The sequence below is a fragment of the Pollachius pollachius genome (genome assembly GCF_949987615.1).
Source record: "Pollachius pollachius genome assembly, chromosome: 15".
Lineage (NCBI taxonomy): Eukaryota > Metazoa > Chordata > Actinopteri > Gadiformes > Gadidae > Pollachius > Pollachius pollachius.
In genome coordinates, this window is record NC_136948.1 from 21733164 (window position 1) to 21750123 (window position 16960).

At 47.2% G+C, this 16960-nt stretch overlaps 1 protein-coding gene across 8 annotated transcripts in view; it reads right to left on the reverse strand.

Moving 5' to 3' along the window:
* The window catches only part of kiaa1109 (KIAA1109), a 99977-nt gene that overhangs the window by 41104 nt on the left and 41913 nt on the right, over window positions 1-16960 (reverse strand). For all 8 annotated transcript variants that reach the window (XM_079752824.1, XM_079752823.1, XM_079752822.1 and 5 more), the window contains exons 37-61: window positions 16596-16796; window positions 15932-16134; window positions 15649-15800; window positions 13916-14066; window positions 13355-13507; window positions 12850-13090; window positions 12185-12333; window positions 11055-11283; window positions 10607-10768; window positions 10105-10280; window positions 9580-9755; window positions 8905-9469; window positions 8349-8547; window positions 7634-7894; window positions 7448-7541; window positions 4314-4520; window positions 3957-4192; window positions 3264-3508; window positions 2509-2614; window positions 2146-2243; window positions 1850-2038; window positions 1232-1400; window positions 903-1114; window positions 482-692; window positions 332-391 (exon numbers count right to left, since the gene is read on the reverse strand). In XM_079752824.1, coding sequence (XP_079608950.1) covers window positions 332-391; window positions 482-692; window positions 903-1114; window positions 1232-1400; window positions 1850-2038; window positions 2146-2243; window positions 2509-2614; window positions 3264-3508; window positions 3957-4192; window positions 4314-4520; window positions 7448-7541; window positions 7634-7894; window positions 8349-8547; window positions 8905-9469; window positions 9580-9755; window positions 10105-10280; window positions 10607-10768; window positions 11055-11283; window positions 12185-12333; window positions 12850-13090; window positions 13355-13507; window positions 13916-14066; window positions 15649-15800; window positions 15932-16134; window positions 16596-16796 — 4845 coding nt within the window. The remainder of the gene's footprint in view (window positions 1-331; window positions 392-481; window positions 693-902; window positions 1115-1231; window positions 1401-1849; window positions 2039-2145; window positions 2244-2508; window positions 2615-3263; window positions 3509-3956; window positions 4193-4313; window positions 4521-7447; window positions 7542-7633; window positions 7895-8348; window positions 8548-8904; window positions 9470-9579; window positions 9756-10104; window positions 10281-10606; window positions 10769-11054; window positions 11284-12184; window positions 12334-12849; window positions 13091-13354; window positions 13508-13915; window positions 14067-15648; window positions 15801-15931; window positions 16135-16595; window positions 16797-16960) is intronic.

Consider the following 16960-nt stretch of genomic DNA (forward strand, 5'->3'; position numbering starts at 1 on the left):
AAGTAGTTCTGGTTTCGAACCGGTGTAACCCACAACCCCACCCTGCCTACATCCAGTTTGGCATCAAATGATAAGTAAATACACTCTAAAGCCATGGAGAATAATGGTTTGACGCTATATGCAACACATGTATGACGTCATGCTCTTTCCTGTGGTGGGATGACTGAAATTATTACATTTCTATTAACCGACATAACAGCTTAGCATCAAAGCTGTTCTCTACGTAGGTTTGAGTGGGTCAAGCACTACAAGGCATTGGCTTACCGTTTCCTGAGAAAGGCTTGTTTAGACAAATGTACAGCATGCTGTGAACCGACTGAAGAAGACTTACCTGCAGAGGCCTGGCCGGTCGTCCTGGAGCACACCTCGTACGTCCCATCGGGAACCACGCCTACAACAGAGGGAACGCGCAGTGATGTTTTTAGCATCAATGCTGATGTGGAAGAGCCCAGAGAACCTTCGCTCCCTGTGAGTCACTCACATGCGTTGATGACCAGGTCGCTGCGGATCTCAGGCTTCCAGTCGTCCCAGGACGTCTCGAAGCCCTCGGCGAAGCGGATGCAGAAGTTTTTGAAATGGCCCTTGCTGACCAGCGACTCCGAGGAGCAGGCGGTGATCAGCGTGCTCTCGATGGTCAACACCAGGGCAGAGCCGGTGTCAAACTCCACCGTGTGGTTGGCCTGAGGGGCGGACTGCAGGAGGGAGCAGGGGTGTTATGATGCGTTTGCATGAACAAACCCCTCGATAATGATCAATTCCCATGGAGTCCCCCACACCGACGCATAAACATTGGAGTATAAAGGTTGACAAATAGCTTGATCCTTTAAGAACAAACAGCAGCTGGTACAGCCCAATGTGTCCACATCACAGCTCAGAGTTATGGAGGGAGCATGGCCTATCACCTGAGCTGCGTTGGTGATGGGGAGGCAGATGCCCAGGTCGTTGACGGTCAGCTGCAGGAACAGGGTGCTGAAGGCCTGCGCAGAGGTCTGCTGGATCCCCGGCAGCTTGTCCACCACCTCCTTGGTGGCCACATGGATGTCTTTATTCAGAGCCAGGCGCTGCTCGTTCCAGTTGTCGTACGCCGCCTTGTAGTTCAGCCAGAAGAGTACAGCTATAGACGCGCGCGCACACACACACACACACACACACATGCACACACAGAGTTACCTATAACCAGGATCTTGTAATTTAGCACATTGAAATGATTGTTGAAACTAATTGATGGAACCTCTGTCAAAGGCCACTGGCTGAGCAAACACGATCGGCCTGTTGAGCGTGATGAGGACGGCCTCCTTGTCGGAGGAGCCGCTGATCTCCTCCTGCAGGGCGTTCCGCAGGCCGATCCGTGTCCGGAAGTACGCAACCTGGTGGAAGTCTGATCCCGCCTCCTCATACACCTGCAGAATGGAGGTCAGGGCCAAGAAAGCATGAACACGAACAAAGCATTACAGCTAATACACACACACACGATACTTTAACAGAACGTTTTAAAAAAAAATGCACACACACACACACACACACACACACACAGGGTTGAATGGGGTCGTTTGACTGGATTTGCTGCCATAATTGCAGAGATTTTGGTCAGATGTGATGTAAGTGATTTGTTCTCTATACAATGAAGAAAAACTCTGAGCCGAATTCACCACGCCTAATCCTGTAAAAAAAATGACGTATCAATGATTACCAAGACATGCACACACTTCATCCACCCTGCAGTACGTGGAGACACGCAAACAAACGGCCGGCAAACACAGCCTCCATCAAACACAGAATAGTGTTTTCACAGGCACCGAGAAAAACACATCCATCGATGTCTCCTTCTCGGCCCAATAGCCAGAACTACCTGGTGCTTCACGATCTGCCCCAGGGCCAGGTGGAGGTCCACCTGACACTTCCCAAACAGCTTGAGGTAGCTGCTGCCCCCGCCAGGCTGGGCCTTGCACTGGATCCTGTTTGAGAGCTCCAGCTCGATCAGGCCCGTCTCGAAGCGCACCGCCCGCATGGAGGGCGTGGTGGCGGTCATCTGGATACCCTGGAAGGTTCAACAACACCACTCAATCCATTCATGTTCTGTGACGTCAGATCAATTGGCAAATGAGTTATTTGAATGAGTTGAACTATTGAAGCGCCGTGAAGTACCTTGAACATGAGGCTGAGAGAATACAGCAGGATTTTAGGCTTGTCTGCATCTGTTGAGATGTCGTGCTCGTTCCACAGGGGGATGGGCTGCTCTCCGCCTGTTGCGTGCACACAACACACGCGCAAAAAGCACATCCGTACAGGCACACGCACACAAAAGTTCATTAGCACTGAACGCATACCACAGCCTTTTGTCACAACTGAGACAGCCAAGGTGGTTGGCTCTCTCCACCCACACTAAGCCTCATCCTTAAAGTTATAACGATGGATTACAAGAAATGCTCACGTTGCTATATTTTGGCTATTTGGTGTTCTTTTTTTTTGTCTTTGCTGCAGATCAATATGCATGATGGACATTGGTACCTGAAACCTTCTGGATGACTTCATTGACCTCCTTCATGAAGACCTTCTGGAGAAACACCAAGTGGTTCAGAAGGTCTGTGGTGAGGTTGTGCTCAAACGAGCCGATCTATAGATAACGAGGAGGGAACCAGGAAAATAACGTTAGTTTGAAAATGAAAAACTTTGTTTGATTCTAAAGTCAGAGTGCACAGTGGACCTGTTTTCTATTTGATTTGATATTATATTATTATATATATATATTCAGATCCCACCCTCAGGTTAAATAATACTGACCAAAACCAGGACAACAGGTTCCTCGAGAGGATATGGGAGATACTGAGTGCCCACCATGAACAAACTAGAACTAATCTTGGAAACTAAGTCTGCAAAGGTTATATAATTACAACCACAAGTACAACATTTTCTGGCACACTGTTACATTATTATTAATAAACCTACTAAATGTAAAATATATAGGTTAAATAATGCAATAAAATGCTATATCACGGCTTCAGACATATATTCTACTATAATGCTAAGTATCACACTGCAAAAACTTTTCAACTGGTAAAATATCTGTAGAAATCTCTAAAAAGCGCTGACATCCACTATGTATCCTATGTTTCACCTGCCACCTCAGTCTGCAGCGACAGCTTCTACCTAAGAGTGACACTAACTAAGCTCAGCTGCGCCCATCAGGACCTTAACTAACCCCAGCTGCCCCCATCAGGACCTTAACTCATCCCATCTGCCCCCATGTGTTGATCTAAACTCACCTCAGCCACACAGCGAAGGTAGTTCCCCTGCAGGTAGTTGGCTTGCTTGGTAGCAAAGTCCTCGGGCGCCCAGCCCTGGTCGGTGTGGCCGTCGTGCTCCTCCATGATGTATTCTCCGGACATGGTGATAGGCGGCAGGTTGAGGCTGGCTGACGGAGGCATGGTGGACATGTCCACGGGAGACACCTTAGACTGGAAACACAGCTTGTGGTTGGGCAACTCAAAGGTGAAACTGGTCTGGGCACCTGAAAGCAGGAGAGGATAGATGGAGATGAGTAGGGATGATGGGATGAGAGTGGCTTAACTCTAAGAGTGATCTCTTTATGCATGGCCATTAGGGTGAGGCTAACCGAAATTATTAGTTGAAGAAAATGACAGTGATTCCAGTTGTTACTACATAGTGATCCTAACGCCTTTCAGTTGTTTAACATAACAAACAGCAACTGAATGACGATCAACATGCATACGTGTCTCAGTCGTCTTAAGATCGGTTTCGTGATTGCCTGAAGATACTTTATGCATTAAAGTTCCTAGACAGGAAATGAACGTGCCAAGTACATGCACAAGTTGAATAAAAAGGGTAACTTCTAAGACAGTTGCAAAACAAATCACCCCCTCGGGACTTCTACGATGTCCTCAACTAATATAGATTGAGAAAGCGCGTCGTTGATGTGCATCCACAGAGACACCCGCCTGTCATGCCGTGGCTCTTCATGCGGCCCATCTTGTACTCGGCCTTCAGCGAGGGCAGCAGCGCTGCTCCGATGGTGACCCCGTCCAGCATGGCGCTGAACTTCAGCACGATGGGCTTCTTCTCCAGCCCCTCGGGGAGCTGGGGGAACTCGTTGGCCTCCACGGGGGTCTGGTGCACGCTGGGTTGCTTGTCCGAGGACTGCGGAGTGGGTGTGTCCTCTCTGTGAGCGGGAGCACTGAAGGGGGGGGGGGGGGGGGGGGCGACATTATGCAAAACGTTTTTTGAAGATGCTGAAATTTGGCTGAACCAAAAGCATGATATGAGACACGCCCATTGGGAGCAGAGGCAGTGAGGACCTGTTGGAGGGCTGGCGGATGAGGTCAGAGATCTGCTTGGACAGCTGGTGGGAGCTGCGGACCATCATGCTGTGGAGGGTGGCTGGGTGCTGTGGGATGTTGATCAGGATGGCCCCCACTTTGAACACGGCCGTGTTGTGGGTCTTCAGGCCCCGCTGGGCGCTGTACAGCGCCTGGGACTTGGAGATGTTGCACTTCACCACCGTCCTGGGACGGATGAAGAGCAGCCCGAATAAAACCCCAGGCTAAACATTTCAATTGCTTTTCAATTTCTGCAACGCTGACACAACCATAGAAGTGCGGCACACAAATGGAATCGGTGGGCACACTTGGCAACGAGATCAGACGATGAGACCACATGAAGGACACCGACACGACATCAAACAATGAGATCACATGAAGAAGGCCAACACGCAGCCATCTCTGTTCTGAGGTCTCAGAGGTGGAATGGGTGATTGTGGAGTCAGTGTTCCCCCAGCGACAAACATGGAACAGACACATGAAGAATGATAAGCCATCCATGTGATTTGAAAGTCCTAGATTGCAGTAGAAACATACAGAAACTCTTGTTTGGCTGTGCTGGTGGGGGAAGTTGGAAAATCCTCCAGTCTATGCAAGTGTTCAGAAGGGAAAGAAAGGAGTTTAAAAGAAGCACAAAGAGAGAGGGAGATGTTTGAATGAAATATGAGTTAACATCAACTTTTTATACAAACAAGTTAAAGTAGCATCATTCAAGTAGGCCCGCATTTGAATGCTCGGTTAAAGAATAGCAACACATAAAATGAGTTCAGTTAGGAAAGCTTCAAAAGTGATATTTATTTGCGGAGGACTGAATCTTTGATGCAAAGGTGAAAATAAGGGAAAATGTAATATCTTTGTTCTTGTTGTGAACCCAACATATTCTCAGAGACTCCATCTTGATGTTCTCTGGCACAATATAGAGCGAGATGACTAAGCAGAGACAAGCAATGCATTACTTCGCAATTCTACTCAAATATTGAAAAATGATGATCCTTGTATTGAATGACAGTATGTATTGATGTTTGAAACATTTTGGCCCACTATACCTGTGGATTCACACTGAAAACACACAAACCCCAAAACACCCACCAAGCTTGCATTTACATCTCAGAAGTATTCTGGACGCCTTCCAGTCGTGTGAAGTGAGACTTTGGCTCCGCAGCATTAAGGCGTGTATGCCGTTGTAATGTCAATGATTCTGCAGCATATGTTAATGTATAGACATTCATATGCATTTATCCCTATAAAAACTGATTATACTATTCCAAAGTTGATAAAAGTATGAATCAATTAATGTGTTACATGTGTCTTATAGTGGCTTTTTGCCAAGATTAGAAACCACTATAGGAGCGGGGTAGACGACGCACCATCCAAAACCAAAGTAAAGCAATCTGATTCGAAGTTTAAACAAAAATGCCTTATTAAATAAAGCTTGAAACAAAAATGATTTGTCTTGATAACTATACTTTTCAACAAACATTTGCAGTCAAAAAACTGTCCTGCTTCCACTTCTCACTCTCGTTTGTGTCCCCTTCCCGCAGGTGAATTAAATCCCTTCATCAGCTGAATGAATGCAATAATACAACTGACCGACAGGGGGAGACAGAATACAGACTCAATTTAACCATGTTATAGAAATTATTATTATTTTCCTCAAACATCAAATTTAATGTCCCATGGGAATGCAAATGTTCGATCAATTCTATACATTTTGAAAATGTATGAATTAATCATCATAATCAGTTTGATTTATTTCCATCTGAATATATTGAGTATCTGTTTGATTGGGTTTGTTAGGCATTTAACATAATATGGCTGACAGCCATGAGGTTGGAAGTCACAGCCTATATTAAGGCATGAAACGGAGGATAACAGTATCGATGACTGATAGACATTGAGCGAGCACATAATGCATACTAAACACAACCAAATAAGAACAAACAAGACTCAAAGTTGGAATGTCCGCCCATTGGTTGCAGACCTCCATTAGCTGTAAAGTATTACCACAGACTACTGAGTAGTAAAGTACAACAGAGTTAAGTAAAAGACGTTCGGTGACTAACAACACCATATCCTCTCCCATCCTATGTCCGTATGGGTTTATAGAAATATAAATTATTCGGTTGACCCTGCACAGTAAAACTGGATCGAGATACATAAAGCGAGATATAGTACCGTATTTTCCGCACTATAAGGCGCACTTAAAAGCCGGTAATTTACTCAAAAAACGACAGTGCGCCTTATAATCCGGAGCGCCTTATATATTGATCAATTCACGTTTACAAATTAACAAACTTGTCAGAACGCTTAATAAAGTTTGACTTTGTCTGACTGTTTTGCTGACATTCCCTTTATGGCTGGTTCAGACCACACGACAGATATTCCTCCACTATTAGGAAGGTCACACTATACGATCACAGAGCCAGGAAATCGGGCGGAAGACTGGCCACACTACAAGATTCGAGGGTGCGATGCTCTACTTTGTATCGTTCACGTTTGCAAGATATTTAAAAAATCTAAGGTTTGGAACTGCGTAATTGTGTTTTACTTTTTTGTCATAAAGGTTCCAGTTTTATATCTGCTAAATGCAGCAACTCGTCCTCACAGTTGCGTTGCGCGTGACGAGCTATACAATTAGCACAGCTCCATCTAGTGGATGCATAACGCATCCCCAGTCAAACGTTTGACTACAGTATTTTCTATGCTATGCGCCTTATAATCCGGTGCGCCCTATTTATGAAAAAAGTTCTAAAATAGGTCATTCATTGAAGGTGCGCCTTATAATCCGGTGCGCGTTATAGTGCGGGAAATACGGTAGTTCAAGTATTTAACCCTCTGTATTCTAGGTGCCCTGCTGCGGAGAGCATCCCCTCAGCATAAGACTGCCACCACCACACTTCTGACTTACAGAGGAGCACAAACCCTGTCCCACTGCTTAATGGCATTCTCCTGCCCAATTAAAACGTAAAAATTGTCTAAGGGATGTCAATGAAGAATGGGCCAGACGCATTCCCAGAAAAATCTCACAGAACGTCAAGTGGAACTTGTGTGAATCTTAGGGAGCGTTCTTTCACAATTAGGGAGAATAAGAATCATTATTGATTTGAACTTACTGGATATCTGGAGTTATCCCCTCCAGGAGAACAATGTTGACTCCACCGATATGAGCTGAGGCGCATGTCTCCGTCATCTTCTGGTGCAGGATATCTAGGTCAAAGAGAAGAGCAGAAGCATTGACTATGCAGGCTAACGACCAGCAGAGGCTGGGCTGAGGTGTAATGAACCTTCTTCTCCAGCACCTTTCATCTTGTCCTTCAGCGTGAAGCTGCCGTGGATCTTCTTGAGCTCCGCCTCCATGGTCAGCCCGCCGATGTCGGCCTCCAGGTGGGTGCGGTTCACCATGCCAATGCCGAACACGATCAGAGTGACGTGCTGCGGCTCCGAGCTCAGCAGGCTGCGGCGCCTCCCGCCGGCGCCCAGCAGCTTGTTGGGCGTGGCCGACTCCTGCTGCTCGTTCTCAAAGACCACCTTGCAGAGGGGCTCGGAGGAACGGCACACGTCTGAGGAGGGAGAGAGAGCGTCACGGACGTGGTGCCTCCAGGTGAAGGGTGATCTTTACTGCCAATAATAGAACAGGTCCATAATCAAACACATTCAGGGAAGTCATGCTGGTAAATGTTAAATAAAACACGACAGCATTATATCTAAAGAATAAGGGATCTCAACAGTATACTTTATTTTCCAAAAGGGCAATAGACACGCCTGTCATAAAAGAAATAAATAATGGTTGATGTGTTGCCATGCACGATGCCTCATGTGACATATTCATCATATGACATATTCAGCATATAACGTAACTCCTTTCGATTTCAGGTGTTTCAAAGTGTCCCAACCAACATGTTTAGCAGCTTGTGTTTCCCCCACTCCATTTCGGGTCCCTTTCATGTTCAACGGTCCAACCTCTAATGTGTTGAAAGGACTCTCACGTCCCGGTACTGAGCAGAGAGGACAGACCTGCGATGCAGTTCTCCGGGGAGCTCTTCTCCAGGATGCCCGTGGGGTCTGAGATGAGGGAGTAGAAGTTGAGCAGCTTGTACATGTTCTGCCAGCACTCTGCCGACGGCTCGCTCTGCTCCGACACCGTGATTGAGTCTGAGTCGTCCATCTGGATGGCCGTGTGATCGGCCACGTCCCGGGAGCCTTTCCGCGATATCTGAGGGTGACGAGACGGACGGACGCGCAGCTGAGCAGCCATGCACACAAACACTAACAATATTTGTAGTACCAAATGTTTCAAAATGTTCTATATAATAGAACATAAAGATTTCCAGACTATATGCTCACAAAGTTATTCAAGCAAAACATGATACAAAATGTCTGTTTAATCATTATATTATATACATTTAAATAAGTCAATATTTCGCACTGGCATCTTCATCTACACGTTCTACCATGCAGTTTAGACACAGTGAATATATGCACGTACTATACGTGCATAATATCTACTACATTCTACACATACTACTATGATCCACCCTAAGGCATGTCTACGCTCCCTGGCTGGCAGTACCTTCGAGGTCCTCCGCTCCGACCGCCCCAGCGAGCTCCTTCCCCGGGGCTCTCTCCTCCCAAACGTGTCGGTAGCGGACGCAGGGCCGTTAGGCGGCGCCGCGCTGCCCCCACCGGCCACTCCCCTCTTGCTCTTCAGGGTCTGGTTGCCGCCGCGGGCCGCGCCGTTGAGGCTCCCCCTGGAGCTGCGGCTGAAGTCCGACGAGCGGAAGTGTCGGTACGGGCGGGCCTTGAAGGTGGGCGTGGGCGAGGTGGAGCCGGCGGTGTAGCGGCTCAGCTTGATGTCCGTCTGCGTGGCCTTGATGTCGTCGATCATGGTGCTGAACTGGTGGATGAGGCGCACCAGGGCCATGTCCACGCGCTGGCTGATGGACTGGCACGCCGCCGTGAAGTCGCAGTGGAAGGTGTTGTAGTGCCGCCGGTTGAGGTCGTGGAAGGAGAGCGGCGCGGCCGCAGGGCCCTGGGGGGAGCTGGACGACTTCTCCATCACCACCGCGTTCAGGCTGAAGGTCTCGATCAGCAGCGCTGGCTTGAACTCCAGCGGGGGGAGGTTGACTCTGCCCTGTCTGCGGCGGGAGGTGGCGCCCGAACACAAAAAGGGGTCTTAGTGGCCGTGGACACCAGAGCGTACAAGAACAGTTTGAGCTGATTTATGACGGCCGTTGTTCGGTTTTACCGTCTGGATCTTTTATTCTTGCGCTCTTTGGAGGTGTCCGAGTCCACGATGTCTGCCCGGAGACACTCCAGGGTACCGGAGAAGGAGAGGTGTTCTCCAAAGTACATCTTGTAGCTGAGAGGGGTGGCGTCCTGGGCCTGGATCCCGGTGTGGCTCAACAGGGGCTTGAAGACCACCTGTTGTGAAACATTTCAGACAAGAGCAAAGACCTCTAAAAAGAGCTATAGAGTCACAAACCACACTTCAATAAGTCACTCATCCCAACAGCTACTTCAGTTTTCTCCTCTCTCTTTAATGGGTCATCGGTAGCTGCGTAGGGAGTTATGTTGATTAACCAGTGCCGCTCCCTTTCCCTGCAGTACTCCATTTTGCATCTTCTACTTTATGTCCCATTCAAATAAATAAGTAGAGCAAGAACAAGCTCCCATCCAACCATGGCCCGGAGCACCTGATTAGCCGCCGGCAGTCGGTGCCGACACCGGAGGGGACAGGAAGAAGGGAGGCTCGTCGGAGGACGATACAAACCTGGGCGTCGGCGAGCTGCACGGCGGCCGGGCACTGGGTGCCCTCCTCGACGTCGGCCATGTCGTCCTGACTGGTGCTGTGCTGGGAGTGGGTGCCGTCCAGCGTGTTCTGGTCGCTGGAGAGCACCGTGTTAAAGTCTGACGCGGAGGCGATGGTCGGCAGGTTGCACGTGCCACCTGCGGCGTCGGAGACAATCTTCCGTTTGAATGTCGTTTCATTTTCGGGGAAAAGGTGACTGGATCGGATCACTACGTTGTTTTATATTTTACAAGCAGTGAACTAAATGTTAAACTTTACTTCACAAGCTATCCATCAGCAGGCATGGTGCGCAATCAAAAATGATATTATATAGACACATGCTGAAAACTAGTAGATAATAAACAATAGAAAAAAACAACAAATCTAAGTAGATCTGAAATTAATCTAAATAGATCACGCCCGTCGTGATTTTCTGACCATCCCACACAAAGTTTGCGTCGGCGTTCCGACGGCACCACCTGACCTGTCTGCAGGACGTTGTGATTGGAGCGGGCCACTGGGGACTCCTGGCACCCCGCCCCGGTCCTGTTCCCCATGGCGTTGGACATCCAGTTGTAGAAGCTGGCCGAGGAGGGCTCGGACAGCAGCGGGTGCTCCGTCAGCACGTCCGTCCCCAGGCTGTTCCCTGCAGTACAGAGGTGACGTTGAGCAGGGGCCGGGGGGCTTTGAGCACGCTCTGGGCTTCCCGCCTAACCCTCTGGGAGTACTGGCAAATCACGGCATGCAGCTCAGTCGCGGTTAATGCGCTGTATTCCCCCCGCTCTGTCACCAAAGGCTGTTTGACGTGCGGTTTTAAGACTTTTACAACATGTCCTTCCTTGATCTGAATGTCCATTCGGATGTGTCTCTCCTGTGCGTGTGAGGGAGGGGCTCTTGGCCTCGATGTGTGTGTGAGGGAGGTGCTGTCAAACCTGTGCGTGTGAGGGAGGTGCTCTTGGCCACTGTGGCGGGGGGTTCGTTCCTTTGGGGCGTGCCTTCCAGCAGGTTGTGCAGGCTCCTGAAGCTGCCTGTCAGGTTGCTCAGAAGGCTCTCTTTTCGAGGGCTGTCCTTGTTGGCCATCCCTACCCGGCTGATGTGGGCCGGGGAGTCGGCGGCCGTGTCCCCGCTGGTGTAGCTCAGCGACTGGTAGGGGTGAGAGCCCTGGAAACAGAATGGTTTAAATTAGGACATATTTGGATCATTAGAAAAAGTCTACTGTTGATCAGATTTGGTTTAAGGCCTTTCGATTGTCAGAATGAATGAGTATGCCGATGGTCTACGCCTACGATATAAAGATGATATATATTCACACTTAGATATATATTCACACGCGCTTAGGAAGCACTATCAGCTGTCAGTTAGAAAAAAAACATCTCACAATGTAATGTCATTCTTCTGTATTTACACTCCCATTCATGTTTGTCCTATTCCAGCCGGCCACGTAAGACAAGAGATTGACTAGTCGAATGTCATTATTAAACCCAACTTACTATACATTTGTTATTATCTACCAATTAGAACCCAATGTTATTTTCCCATTTTAGGATATGTCTATGGTCATTTGTAGATATGGGTGGATTTTCCCTTAAACATTTGATGAAGAACAGGATTTCTCAAAGACGGGGGACATGTCACCCCCGTCCCTTGTAGCTCCAATGCCCTGTTTGACTAACATACATTTTTCAACAAAGAAAAGTCATCTTCTGAGAATAGATGAAAAGACCAACAAATGAAGCCTAAACCAATCCGATGGTGCCTGTAGTCAATGCCTTTGCACATTTTGAATTAGTGTTTTGCATTATATATAATTATTATTAAGATTGCATATTAGCATGGTACAGCTTCCGTAGAGTCATGACGTCATAAGTAGAGACATCATAGAAGCCTACGTAGCAACACAGTTTTTGACCTTTATTTCAGATTTCATGCCTTTCTTTCTATGGTTGCCTTTTTAAAAGTGAAAGATCAAACTAACTCGAGAGACAAGTCATTTATGGAGTGAAGCTTATTGCTTCTTTAGGATTATCGAGCGTAGAACATAGTTAAGACAACGCTACAGTACCTTTATCTTGAGGACAGACTCGCTGTGGGCGTGAGACTTGGAAAGTTTCCTCATGATCTCCACTCCACTCACGGGCCCCGAGTTGCTCTCTTTGGGCGGGGGGCGGCTGCAGGCGCCCTCCAGCAGCATGGTGTGTTCACTCACTGTGGCTGGAGGACACACAACACGTTAACACACTGATAACACGCGCCCTCCAGCAGCATGGTGTGTTCACTCACTGTGGCTGGAAGACACACAACACGTTAACACACTGATAACACGCGCCCTCCAGCAGCATGGTGTGTTCACTCACTGTGGCTGGAAGACACACAACACGTTAACACACTGATAACACGCGCCCTCCAGCAGCATGGTGTGTTCACTCACTGTGGCTAGAGGACACACAACACGTTAACACACTGATAACACGCGCCCTCCAGCAGCATGGTGTGTTCACTAACTGTTCAGGACACACAACACGTTAACATCTTAAACCCTAGCAAGTAGGCTCAATGCCAAGTAAGGCATTCATAATGAGGATATAGGTAGTTATAACACCATATAGGAAATTGTAATAATAGAAAACCTCTCCTATTTCCATACTTAATTGTATATTGTTTGACGATTCTGGTGATATAACATATTCTACCTCTAATTTAGTTGCGGTGCTTATTTCACTGCATCACCTGCGTCAAACTCAAACTCGGCTCCGTCGGCGCTGGTGTCGCTCTGCAGGGCCACCCCGTTGTCCAGGCCCTGGAGGCCGTCTGCAGGGTCCTGATGGGGCTCCTTGGCCTTGGGCAGCGGGTTTGGCCTGAGCAGGCCGATGGCCTTGAAGCCCTGGGTCACCACGATGAACTTCATCCACTGTCGGGCCAGGGCGACCAGGCCTTTCTTCAGGGTCACCAGGGCTGGCAGTCCATCGTTCTGCATAGGGGGACAGAAGGGATGGGTAGTCTCACTTGTTCAAAGTTCACCTGGACTCTGCATAGCCACCTCCAACAATAATGATATGGCTAAAGGACGTCGCAAACTCCTTTTGTAATGCCCAAAAACGGGCATCAAATTATTATTTTTTTTACATGACATTTTTCTAGAAAAAGCAAAGCAGTACACCAAATGAGCCACTGCAGTCATCAACATGATAGAGAAATGCTTTTGAAAGCAGACCAAGCTGAACGTGCCACTGACCATGGTGGCCTCCTCGATCACAGAGTAGTCGGTCTGCTGCAGGTATCGGTGCAGGATGTTGCACAGCATGGAGGACGGGTTCTCGTGGAGGTAGCGGGCGCGTTTAGTCACGCGGTTGTACTTGCTCCGAATCGGGATGTGAATGCTTTTTTTCTGTTCAGGGATTTGAAAAAGTTCTGTATTTTAACGACAGCAGTCATAAATGTTGCTGCAACGATGCATCATATATTCCGTTGCATCTACAATGCACAGCGAGCACTGAATCAAATGTGCACTCATGGCCTGAAAGGGAACTGAAGAGATCTTGAAACGTTTCGGTTGCATAAACAAAGGGTCAACGATGTGTTTCCTCCATTAGCCTCTGAAGGCTCAAAAATGGGAACTGGAACCAAATGGAATTAATTAAATTGTAAATAGAATTATGAACACACAAAAGTTATAAAAAGCCTAATTCAATTTCACAGGTCTAAAATCAAGATGGGATTAAACATATTCAAACTTGACTACGGTTAGGATTTACTTTGGACATCTTAGGTGATGGCGTATGAATGTAGCACTGACCTCGAGCGCTTCGGTCATGATGCACCCCATGACTGCACACACACGGAGGGTGCCCTCCATGTCCCATTTACGGATGGAGGATTTCAGCTGGTCGATGGGAACCAACCAGGCCCCGATGGCCGGGGTGGCAGTGCTCAGCAGATTGAGTTGCCTGTTCAGGTAGGATAACAGGCAAGAGTTATACAAACCGGTAGGTCAGTTTGAAGCCCAATCGCTGAGGTAGGTTTTAATTTTAGACCCTGCTCATCAACCTGAGATATCACCCCCCTTTGGGAGAGGAGTATATAATCTTTATTTGTGTCGCCAGCACAGAAAATACAGATTGATTCATATATCCAGAACAAAGATGAGATTCTCTAAGATTGAAGAAGAAAACAAAATAATGAAATAATTTAGGCTGATTACTCAAGTGTAACAATGGCCGTTTTCACACGTGCTCTGCCTTCACACCGAATTTGTATATCAGGACATCCGACCCTGAGGGTGATTCACACTTATTCACACTTGATGCTTTATATGCAGACATCGATGTCGTTCTGACATCATTAGAATCAAAGGGGGGTTTAGAACGGGCAGAACTCATTGCGATCATCTTAAATGTTTCTGCAAGGATGCATCCTATATTCCGTTGCATCAACAACATCCGAAGCATCGATCGAGGAAAGATTGGAGCATGAGTTAGAGACAAATAGAAGAAACTATGAAGAAGAAAGGAGTTGCAAACAACTTTGTTACCGGAGAAAGATAGCGTATTTTTTTTGCCTAATTTAACATTTAACAAACACTGGGACAAATGTAGTTGACTTATGTGTTAAACTGAGAAAACAGGGAGGGGAAGGCCGGGACCCTATAATGTTGAGCTAACTGTTGTAAATAATAATAATAAAAAAAACATTTTCTATATACGTGTGCAGCTGTGAACTCTTATAATCTAATTTATTGTATGATGTGTACTTTTAGGATTATAATAAGACATATGATTTAGCATTCACCACCAATGACTCGGAAAAGCAGTGCCAACATTTCAATATTTTTGAACCATTCAGCGGACAAAAGGCAGCAGGCGGATTATCATTTAGGGTGCTACTCAAGGACATGCAAATGCAGACCGAAGAGTCATCAAAACGCCTACCCAGATGGTGTGAAATACCTACCTCCTACTCCTCATTCACATATAAGGTCATTAACATTACCGCGATTTGGCCTGCTTTACAAATGGGTGTGACTGTTGGGCTCTAAGTTGCTGTATGACTTATGTTGGACACTCTAGGATCTAGAGCCACTGTCAGAGGGGAGTATTTGAGGAAAGTTTAAAGCATGCACTACGTTGTTTTAAACGCTCTTTGTATGTACAGATATATTCCACTCTACGTTTAGTTTTTAACAAAGAAAATGTTGGTAACTACGTTTGTCCTGTACTATTGTTGTGACACCCACATGGGCATGAAGAAACACAGAACATCCTATTTTAGAATCCTATAGAAGAGAAATTAGAAATCATTTAGAATATTCTTTTTGCCTCTTTTTACTCTGAATATCTCCAAACTCATTCAGCACAGACATGAATGTCTATTATTTTATTGCTTGAAAAGTATCAGAGAGCTATTCAGGAGAATATCTTCACTCTAGAGCCCCAGCTTGTTCAGCAACATCACTACTATGTGTTGCTATTGCTCCAGCCTAGCTGACTTCAGAAGGGCTGTGGTTAGGACGTTCAGGCAGAGGACTCGTACCTAGAGATGGCCTGTGAGGGAGAGCGCACGTTGGTGGGAGCGGAGAAGCTGAACCAGATCTCTCGGATGGTCAGCTTCATGCTGCTGGAGTCAGGTGGGGGAGGCATCAGGGGGAGGTCCTTCTTCAGATCATCTGACTCCACCCCCTCATCCTGAACGTGAACAAAAAACAAGTAAACCTGCCGTTTCTATCCATCCCGACATAATCCCACTGTCATTCGCTCAAAATTGCGCGAATGACAGGGGGATATCCTTTGCTTTCACTGAACGGTCAGTAGTTTACTTGGTCCGAGTCGGAGTGCTCATCAGAGACGGGGCCCTGGGCGTCGGCGGGGAGGTTGTTGTCAGAGACGTCCGTGCTGTAGCCGCTGCCCGTCTGGGAGCCCATGGAGCCGTTAGATTTGGACATACCCATCTTGCCTGTAGCGTCAGTGTGACCCATGGCACCGAACGCACTGTACAGGATAGCGCCCGACTGTCGGCCCCCTGGACGCATACACAACAGAGTGAGTACACATGGCACTCATCATTGGTTATTTGATAAGAACAAGCAATCAAATAACCTCAGCCGGCAAAATAGCCCATTCACCATTCTTAAGCGGTCACACAGCTGTCTGACCTCCGCAACGCATTGCTGGCCGATCACAGCCAACCCATCACACCCCTGGACATTACATAAAAACCCCTGCCATGCGTCTCAAATAGGTTGTAAGAGTTGTTTTGTGTTTGTTTTTTTTCGGTTTTGCCAACCTTGTGCATGTGCACCACAAATCCCCCACTGCGGCATATAGTTCCATTTCATTATACAAGTATGCTCAGTTCAATTGAGTTCCCTATATGATTGGATTAGAATGCATTGTGGATGCCTTTTTAAGCTGTCTGGTTCTAATGAGCATGAAATACATTTAAAGTCACAAAAATAAATGGAAAGAAACAATAAGTCTTACCTTTGACTGTGAGGTTCTCGATGCCACACTCAAACATTATCCAACCCCACTTCTCCAGGGAGGCGGTGGAGCGGGCGAGGTCCGTCGCCATGGCAGCGGCATCAGTCTCATCAACCAGTGAGAACTCCTCCATCTCCTCAAGACTGAAAAGCACCTTAGACTTCTCGAAGGGAATGGCTGTGATGGCACAGGTTCCGATGTCTGTGAATACCAACGAACCGCATGAGAGAAGGTCCAGAAAATAGAGGGTCAGAAAACATTCAATTGATTCAATATGCATGTATTCAAAAAAAGCGCTGATCTGATTTCAAGTTTTATTTTTGGGTGTGAAAAAAAGAGGTCTCCCCATTCAGGAAGGGCATTCT